Source organism: Mus pahari, chromosome 3 (assembly GCF_900095145.1).
Source record: "Mus pahari chromosome 3, PAHARI_EIJ_v1.1, whole genome shotgun sequence".
In the NCBI taxonomy this organism is placed as follows: domain Eukaryota; kingdom Metazoa; phylum Chordata; class Mammalia; order Rodentia; family Muridae; genus Mus; species Mus pahari.
This window is the reverse complement of record NC_034592.1, coordinates 56,261,243-56,270,969: the sequence shown is the minus strand read 5'-3', so window position 1 is coordinate 56,270,969 and position 9,727 is coordinate 56,261,243. Positions and strand designations below refer to the sequence as shown.

General features: G+C 44.4%; 1 protein-coding gene across 1 annotated transcript in view; it reads right to left on the bottom strand.

The window, feature by feature from the left end:
- Positions 1-9,727, bottom strand: part of Myo3b (myosin IIIB) — a 328,196-nt gene that overhangs the window by 198,690 nt on the left and 119,779 nt on the right. The window contains exon 8 of the mRNA XM_021193757.2: positions 6,086-6,241. Within this exon, the coding sequence (XP_021049416.1) occupies positions 6,086-6,241 (156 nt within the window). The remainder of the gene's footprint in view (positions 1-6,085; positions 6,242-9,727) is intronic.

Here is a 9,727-nt window from a genome sequence, read left to right as displayed (position 1 = left end):
CTCCTCCTCCCCTCCCTCCTCCTCCTCCTCAGCACCTGGGTCCTTTTGCTTTCTGTTCCTTCTGTTACCTCTTCTTATTATTCTTACTTGAGGGCTCCTCAACTTGCCAGTACGTTAAAAGAAAATGTGAATTTCTATCTCACTGAAGTTTTCCATGAGCACAGCTCTGTCTTGTTTCTAAGGTCCTCTCCAAAGCTTACAGGAGCTCAGTCCCCCACCCCCACCCCCACCCCCACCCCACCCCCTTTGTTCTCCATACTCCACTTAACCTGTGTTTCTCCTTCACACCAACAATTGGCCCCTCACTAGACTCAGCCTCCGAGTTACTAAGCCACTGTCAGACCTCAAAATCTGCTTTCTCTGTCCTACACTTTGTGGTCAAGAGTAGCTAGAGCTTACAGATGGCCAAGGGATTGGTGGTGACCGCCCTCTTGCTGGGAGCCTTTGTTGCTGTGTGTCCTGGGGGTTCTCCACTTCTCTCCAGTCACCCTGTCCCTGGATCTTCTGTACTTCTGAAAAGTCATAGCTGTATTTGAATGACTTGGTCACATTTCTCATAGTGACACTTCCAAAGGCTTAGCATCTCCCAGGACTGAACGCCACTACCCACCCTGATACCTTAGTAGTTTTTGGAAAGCTAAAGGCCATTCAGTGTGAGTTTTCTCACAGTACCTCCTTTTCCCTTCAGATTTTTGGAATATTCTCATCTCACCTGTATGTGTCTTTCTTTCTAGCTTTGAGGTTTGTTCTAAGACCAACCAATCATCTTTTAAATTCCTGGTTCATTTCTCTTCTATAACTCCACTATAACTCTTTCTTCTATCTTTAATGTCTCCTCTACATATAATCCTTCCCTTTCATCTTTTCAAGCCTTCCTTATCTTTTTAAAAATTTATTTATTATTTATCTATTCACTTTATATCCCAGTTGTGGGCCCCTGTCCCCCTCTCCTCCCAGTCCCACCTTTACAAATCCCTCCCTCTATAACCCTCTTCCCTTTTCCTCAGAGAAGGAGAAGCTCGCCTAGGTACTGTTCCACCCTGGGACATCCAGTCTCAGNAGGACTAAGTGTATTCTCTCCCACCGAAGCCCAACCAGGCAGTCCATCTAGGGGAAAGGGATCCAATGGCAGGCAACAAAGTCAGAGACAGCCTCTACTCCAATTGTTAGGGGACTCACATGAAGACCAAGCTGTATATCTGCTATAAATGTGTAGGGAGCCTAGGTCCAACTCCTGCATGCATGGTGGTTCAGTTTCTGTAAGTTCCCATGGGCTGGGTTAATAAGGTGTCTTTGACCCCTCTGGTTTGCCCAAGTCTATCCCCTACTCTTGCACAAGACTCCCCGAGCTCTGCCTGATGTTTGGGTGTGAGTTTCTGCATCTGTTTCCATCTGCTGCTGGATGAAGCCTCTCAGGACTCTGACAGTGGGCCCAGGGCTATCTGGACCACCGAAGCACCGAAGACGCAAGCTAAGGCAGGAAGCTGGAATCTATGAATGATACCTGTATTACTTAGCATTACATTTGATACGGTAGGGAAATAGAGTGGTCCTTTGATTGCTATCTCCTAGTGTCTTGTAATTTCTCTTTGATTTCAGTGTGAATCAGGGCCAGGAGCTCAATTTGGATAGGTCATGATGTACTGCTTTCTTTCCCCAGCCAACCAACCCATCACTAAGTCCTGATAATACCATGGCTTCAGCATCTACGGCTGTTTGTACTTGTTATCGCAGCTCTTGTTTATGGACAACTTCAGCACCAACAGGGTGAAGGTTTTTACAGGGGTAACTAGTTGAGGAGCCCCAAGGTAAAAATAGAAGAATTAACAAAGTGATTGATGGGAGATGGAAAAGGATGGGAAAGCTGTTGACTGGCAACAGCTAGCAAGGCAAGAAGTAAAGAAAAACAGGTAAAGATGTAGGAGGCAGATTTGACTGTCACAATAGAGAGATTGATTGGTTATAGAAAACAAAGGCTGGGAAGGCAGAAGGGAACAAGAGGATCCAAAATCCCTCCCCAGTCCCCTCACAGAGGAGAGGTGGAAGGAGATGCTGGGCATCAACACTGTGGATGAGTGGTCATCTCAGTTATGATGAACAGACAGGATGGGCACTCAAGAATCTAGAAGCCAGGCTGGGCATCGTGGAGGACTGGTCACACTGCTGCAGAAAGTGCCCTGTGCATGGAGGCCCATCTTAGCTCTTATGGGTCTAAGCAGTAGCTCTTTTGCATGAAGCAGCTCTGTGGAAAGCCAGCGCTTGATGCAATCCTCTATACATACAGCCAGATCCATATCCATACAGACTCAGCTTTAGACTCAGTCTACACAGTCCTATGGAGACACCTATGCAGAAGTAGTGTCATACTGTTGAGATGGGTCAATACCTGCCTCGAGTCTTACCTGCCCCATTCTACTCTCCACTCTACCATCAGAACAATCTAGAACACAGACCTCCCTGGAACGCTTCAGTAGCTTCCTTCTGCCTAAGACACAAGTCTGATGTCTTTGGCCCATGGACATGACCTTCCCTTACTTTCTCTCTCTCTCTCCTAGCCCCCAAAGCTCCAAGGCTGCCTAATAACTCACCTGTCTTCCAATTCTCTCTCCAGCTCAGGTGTCCCTTTTCAGTGTTCTTTCTCTCTTTGCCCCTCCCTCACTAACTTCTTTCTCATCTATCCTCTGCTTGATCATCAGGGTCATGCTCAAAATCCATCACCCCACCAGTTAGGATTTTCCAAACAAGACAGAAGAAACAAAAATGCTGGAGCCAAGATGATAAACATCTACTCATTTTTCTGCAATGGTGGTTACATGGTAGGCAGGGAAATGCGAAGCCAGGGACTAGGCAGGTTTAAATCCTAGCTCAGCCACTTCCTAGTCATCCCCAGGTATCCCAAAGCCAGGTGACCTTTCATTGGGCTGGGCCAGGCGACCACGGCCTCTCCTTCTCTAGAGACTTCTGTTCTTGTCTCAGTGCTTCTCAATCTCTAATGCTGTGACCCTTTAAAACAGCTCCTCATGTTGTTGGGACCCCCCCACCATAACATTATTTTCATTGCTACTTCATAACTTTGCTATTGTAATGAAACATAATGGAAATATTTTTGGAAATAGTGAGTTGGTGAAAGGCTCGTGACCCACAGGTTGAGAACCACCGTTTTTATCTGATTCTTGTTTGTATGGTATAAAGACGATTAGCATTTTATCAAGAACCAGATCTGGTTTGCCTTTGCAGTTGCTCTGCTCAGTTTAGGGCTTGACACCTACACACGTAAGTAAATGTTTCTACAGAGAATAAATGAATAAATTCAACTTTGAGGAAAAGATAGAAATCAATCCTTTTAACCTTTGGTGCCTCCGTACTGTTTATTTTCATGGTCTTCTCTGGTAATTAAGGAGATGGATTTTCACAGATGAAGGGCAAAAGAAAGGGAGTTGTGCTGGATAGTTTTACGTCAACTGGGCACAAACTCGAGTCATCTGAGAGGAGGGAACCTCAGTTGAGAAAATGTCTCCATAGAATTGGACGGTAGGCAACCCTGGAGGGCATTTTCTTAATTAGTGATTGAGATGGGAGGGCCCAGCCTATTGGGAGTGGTGCCACCCCTGAGCTGGTGGTTTGAAGTACTACGAGGAAGGAGAATGAGCAAGCCCTGAGGAGCAAGCCAGTAAGCATCACCCCTCCATGACCTCTGCATCAGCTCCTGCCTCCAGGTTCCTGCCTTCTTTGGGTTCCTGCCATTATTGCCTTTGGTAATGAACAGTGCTAATGAGGAGTTAAGTGAGAGAACTCCTTTCCTGCCCAAGTTGGTTTGGGTTAGAGTGTTTCATCAGAGTAAAAGAAATCCTAAGACCGTAGTGTTAAAAAGAAGTGAAGGACTCTAAACTGTCCATACGCAGATATTTTTCTATGACCAACAGTTATTGATGGCTAACACTGTAGGCAGAACCATCCTAATCTTTTATGTATAGATTCAATCCGTAATCAAAACAACTCCCATCTTATAGAAGAGAGTTCAGAAGAATAAACAGTTAAATAACTTCTTCAGCAAGTGGCCGAGCTACAGCCCAAATCGGGCAGAGCCTGTGGTTTTAATCATTGGTTTGCCCTGCCTGGTATGTGAGCATCGTTGGAAAGAAATGAGGGGGCTATTTTCCCATCCATCCCTGCTCTCGCCTCTGTTAGTCTCTGTTTTCTTCACCTTCACTGGAAACTCACAGCTTTAGATAGATTGGCTAGCCAGCTGCAAATGACAGCTGAGAGCTTTTCCTGGTGGGTTCAGAAAGCATCTATATAGCCAACACCTTGCTAGCTGTTAAGAGGAAGTGTCAATTACACCGTGTTCCCTTCGGAATTTATTTCTGACCTCCTAAGGAAGGGGCTGTTCAACATTTTGATACGTATTTGTGAGGTTGTATTTTTTTTAATGACTGTTCAAAGGAACATGAAGTACAGAATGAAACTGGAGATTACAAAGGCCCTGTGAGAAGCCTTTGCCACCTACCAGGCATCTAACATCAAAAGAGTTGGCAAAGAGTAATTAGAGCAAGGGCCTGTGCGTGCACGGTGGCGTCATGGTTTTCTAAGGGGGAAGTGGGTGTTTAAAATGAGACTGGAGAACCGCACAGGCAAAAATGGGCAGAAGTATGGTGGTTGGTGAGCCTGAGAACTATCTTAGAAGCCACTGGAGAGCAGCTCTCTGATCTAACAGAGACAGGAGAAGCTGGGTCTGACTTAAATGCTTAAGGGCCTGGATATCTGGGTGTTTGTATCTCGTCCTCATTTTGGCAGTGTGTGTGAATGTGTGGGGCAGGCTGATGTACAGAAACTAAATAAAAGTGGGCTTTTGGTTCCCCTGGCCTCCAGCACAAGTTCCTACTGCTTCAAAAGGCCCCAAGTCACAAGAATGGGTCTCTCTGCCTTGTCAGCTAGACACAGACACAGAAATAGCCATGGCAGTAAGAACCAATAGGAAAATGTTTGCTGCAGAAACCTGTGACAACAGAAAAAATCAGCACAACACAGTCACCTTGGAATTCCATCTCTGGTAAGCCTGGCTTTGGCTTTCTGGTTTGTAAACGGGTTTCTGCACAATACGGGGCTATCTCCGGAACTGACTTACTCTGTGTTATCTTCCTCACCTCCAGTATTCTGAATGTTCTTTTAATAATACTGGACTGGTGCTTATCTGCATCCTGGCCAGAATTATAAAAACCAAGTAATTGCAGAGTAGGGGAGCTTCGTCTGCAATTAAATCCTTTCTTCCTTAAAGAGAAATTCTGCCACCCTCTGGACAGAAATCAAAGATCTGTTTCATAGAGATTCACACAGAATAGAGTTTTAAAGACTTGCTCCCACACCCTAAAAATAAGCATCTTTTAAAAAAAACTATATGACCTTTAAGAAGTAGAGGAGAAGGTTAGAGCCATGTAGAAGGAGTCCTGGCTGCTTTAGCTAGCATAAACAAAACACATGAAAAATAAAACTAAGATAAGTCTGTGGATTCAGTAGAGAATGGGCTCAGAGCCCATTGAAACAGTCTTGAGCATTTAACACACACTCTTTCCATGGCCTGTTCGTAGAGTCCATGTTAGCTCCCCACTCTGCAATAGCCAGTTACAGACTTTTCACACAACCTCAGACATGATTGTTACATTTTATTTTATTTTATTTTGGGTTTTTGAAACAGGGTTTCTCTGTGTAGTATTGGCTGTCCTGTAGACCAGGCTAGCCTAGAACTCACAAAGATCCACCTGTCTCTGCCTTTGTTTGCCTCCTGAGTGCTGGGATTAAAGGTACGGGCCACCACTGTACCACTTGCAGTTACTAACAACTGAACACAAGGACAGTGAGATTTCAGCCATTTGAGAGAAATTGGTCACAGGAATCCAAACAGGCAGTTTGCTTCTGAATCCTACCTTTTCATCCATGGGGCATGCTTAATTAAAGTCACACAAATGAAACTCTGGGAAATGCAAGGCTGTGGTTGTTACAGATTAAAATTCAGGGCAAACCCAAGCCCAACCGCATCATCCTTACAAATACCCAGAGGAAGAAATCCGAGTGACACGGAGAACCATACCTGGTTTTAGCAACAGGGTTTCGATGTTTCCGGTCCTGGAGCACCTTGGCCAGCTGTTTTTGCAGACACAAAACCTTGCCTTGAGTTCCTTTAATGAATGGGTGGTCCAAGAGATGGGTGACAGAAGGCCTCTTTTCAAAATCTTTAATAAGACACCTGTTCACAAAAACAACAAATAATTCTAAAGTGTAACATTAGACACTCTCTTTCCCTAGGAATTTAATATAAGAGAGAAGAGGGAAGAAAGTAGAAAAATTCAATGAACTGAATTGGTTAAAACATCAGAAATCTACTTTAGACTGTTGTAAGTAAAGGTTAAAAACTCAATTCTTTTTTTATCCTTAATTTACTGTGAATTATTTGAAACATTGGGAAAGTATACAGCTTAGGAAAGCATTTTTAAGAGAAGGAAGTTTATCTTGGAAGCCTATAGAACTATGACATATCACCTCTACTAACTCTTTTATAGGAGATGCTCTTACTTGATGGAGTGGGGGTCCTGGGGGATGCATTTAGAAGCTTGCAAAGAAAGAAAGAAACCTGCAAGCAACAGAGAAACGTGCAGCCACTGGTTTCTAATGTTTTCTGAGAGAACAGAAAGGCCTCAGAACTGAAAGTGACTGGACTGGTACATAATTCTGGTGAATTGCGATAGGATTATGCAAAGTGGGGAACAGAAAGTCCATGCAAAAAACGGTAAAAGATTCTGCTTGAGCCCCTCTGCATTAGATTGGTTAGAGCCACCCCAGTGTTTTGGACTCAATGACCTATTATCATCCATAGAAAACAACGACTCAGTGCGTGTTGCTGCATCCTCCACACACGGAAATCCCAAGTGAAATGGGATCTGATGAAAACCGCTCCAACCACCATCGCTTATCTATCCTGAGTAACTGCCCTGCATCAGAGGAGGAAGCCGCAACATCTCTCAGTCTCAAGCTAACACAGGAGACTGGGGATAAGCACAGGATGACCTTCAGCCCACTCCATGTCATCAACAGCTGTGGTTTGTCCCACAGTAGCATGCCCGCAACAACCCAAAGCCCTGGCAAGCAGTAGGAAGGTCAGCAGCCTCTGAGCACCTTTGACAGAGCATTTAAGCCCAATTCTTCACAGCAACCCCCAGTTGTCAGATTCACAGAGAGCTTTTAGCTTTACAGTTTTCGCTTCAAAATGCCTTTCCCTCACCTTCTAGTCCTGAAGGATATTCCAAAACATTCCTGTTCCCCCGTCAGTCCATTGGCGGATGCCTTGGGGGCTCCTAGAACCAGAGCTTGCAGCTAGAAAGGCCAACAGCACCTAGAATATCTCCAGACTGATGGCGGCAAGACTATAAATACCACCTCCACCTTGCCATGGGGAGAAATCAATCATTTGACTTTTATAGGTCCAGGGTGGTTTGTATAGCCTATAATTTTTCCTAGCAACAATACAAAATCAGGCGCAGGGGCTCACAAAAGACTGCTGTTGTCTTCCCATGAGCAGTCTTCCCTGGATCCCATGTTTATTCATGGGTCCATGTAACTACTGTCAAAGGAAAGCACATTTGAGTCACTGCTTGCCCAGAAAAGAAGGAACTCAAGAGGGAGGGCTATCTGATTGGTAATCCTGGTGATGTTCCTCCCTCCTGACCATAAAAAACACTAAAATAAAATAGCCATGTGTCCCTTGAGGGCTGACGGAGACAGATAGACCTGGATCCTCAGAGGGTATGAGAATGGTGTTGGTAAGTCCAGGATCTATCTACCCAAGGGCTCAACAATTACTGTTCTTATAGAGAACCCAAGTTCTGATTTCAGCGTGCACATACGATGGCTCACCACTGCCTATAACTCCAGCTCCAAGGGATCTAACATTCTCTTCTGGCCTCAGCACCTCACATGCACATAAATACACATACACACGCACACACACACACACACACACACACACACACATACCACATACCACATACCACATACCACATACCACATACAAATATGGTTTTGTTTGTTTGTTTTTTTAAGAGGAAGAAAGGAAATGATAAAACAGGGATGCTTTCCTTGCTAGGTAACTGTTTCCAAGGCTTCAACACACAGACTTGGGAGCAAAGCCAAATGCAGACTAAGTGACCGCATGAAAAACTTCACGGTGTGTGAAATGGGAAACAAGCAGAATGTACTTCTAACCTTCCTCCTTGGGACAGACACTCAGGGGAGGCCGTCGGAAGAAGCCTGCAGACAGAGTCTTTGGGGTAGCCTTAGAAAACATGTCCCTAGTGGATTGGGAAGCAGTTAAAGGTAGGATATCTATCTGTCACGCGATGTTAGCATCTACCGGCGAAGGAAGGCTTCTAACAAGTGACAAGATCATCTGCTGTGTTGGAGAGGGTCTTGCTTTAGATCACAGGGTGGGTAAGAGAAAATGCGTGCATATCAAAGAGAGAGAATCAGATGAGGAAGACTGTAACACATGAGTGTGTTCCTGTGGTGATCCAAATAAGCTACGGTGATGGGCGCGACACCCAGGAAGATGATGAGTCTTCTCAGTAAGACTGGAGTGGGAGGAACTGTATACCACAGGATCAACAGGAGAGAAGCTGAGCGTGCCTGGGAGGAATGCTAAACAGCACGGTGCTACCTCCAGCTGCACAGGGAGGATTTTTAGGGGAAGGACAAGAAGACCTTGAGAACGTAGTCTTAATTCATAAACACCCCTCCACATCTCATTCTCATGGGGGCAACACACAAGTCTGAAAGGGAATTGTTATGATATTGACACACAGATGCAAAGGCTCTGTCTACTAGATAACAGGGCATCGTCTCATTCTATTTACTCAGCAAACACTTATTATGCCACACCAGAATTAGATGAAATAAACTAACACATGAACAATTATGATATTTATCCTCAAGCATCTATAATAAACTTAATTGAAAAGATGGGAGGACCAGAGAAACAGAAAACCGTGAAAACTGGTGTTTGCTTATGTACCCAGGGAGAAAACAAATAATAGAAAAACACCACTGGACAAGGCTGTGCTTGCCCGTCATCCTAGCACTTGGGAGGTGAACAAGAGAATGAGAAATTCAAGGTCATTTTCAGAATGATATTCACTTCTGGGTCAGCCTGGACTACATGAAAGCCAGAAGGATCATGATTTTCTATTTGTGTGTGTGTACATATGCATGTGTGTGTTCATGTGTGCACATGGATGTGAATATGGAGGTCAGAGGTCAACCTTAGGTGGCTTCCTCAGCTGCTCTTCATCTGATTTTTGGAAACAGGTCTCTCAGTGAACCCGGAGCTAACTGACTGGCTAGACAGGCTCCAACTTTTCCTATCCTATCACTGATCCAGCACTGGATGTTTGCTGTGTATCCATTTTACACCATGCTGGGGATTCAAACTTGGGTCCTCATGTCTTTCAAGCAGGGACTTCACCAAATGAACCATCTTTTCAAGCCCTACTTCCTTTTATTTGGGTTTTCTTTTTCATTTCTTTTCTTTTCTCTTCCTTTCTTTTCTTTCTTTCTTTTTTTTTTTTAAAGATTTATTATTATTTATTTATTACATGTAAGTACACTGTAGCTGTCTTCAGACACTCCAGAAGAGGGCATCAGATCTTGTTACGGATGGTTATGAGCCACCATGTGGTTGCTG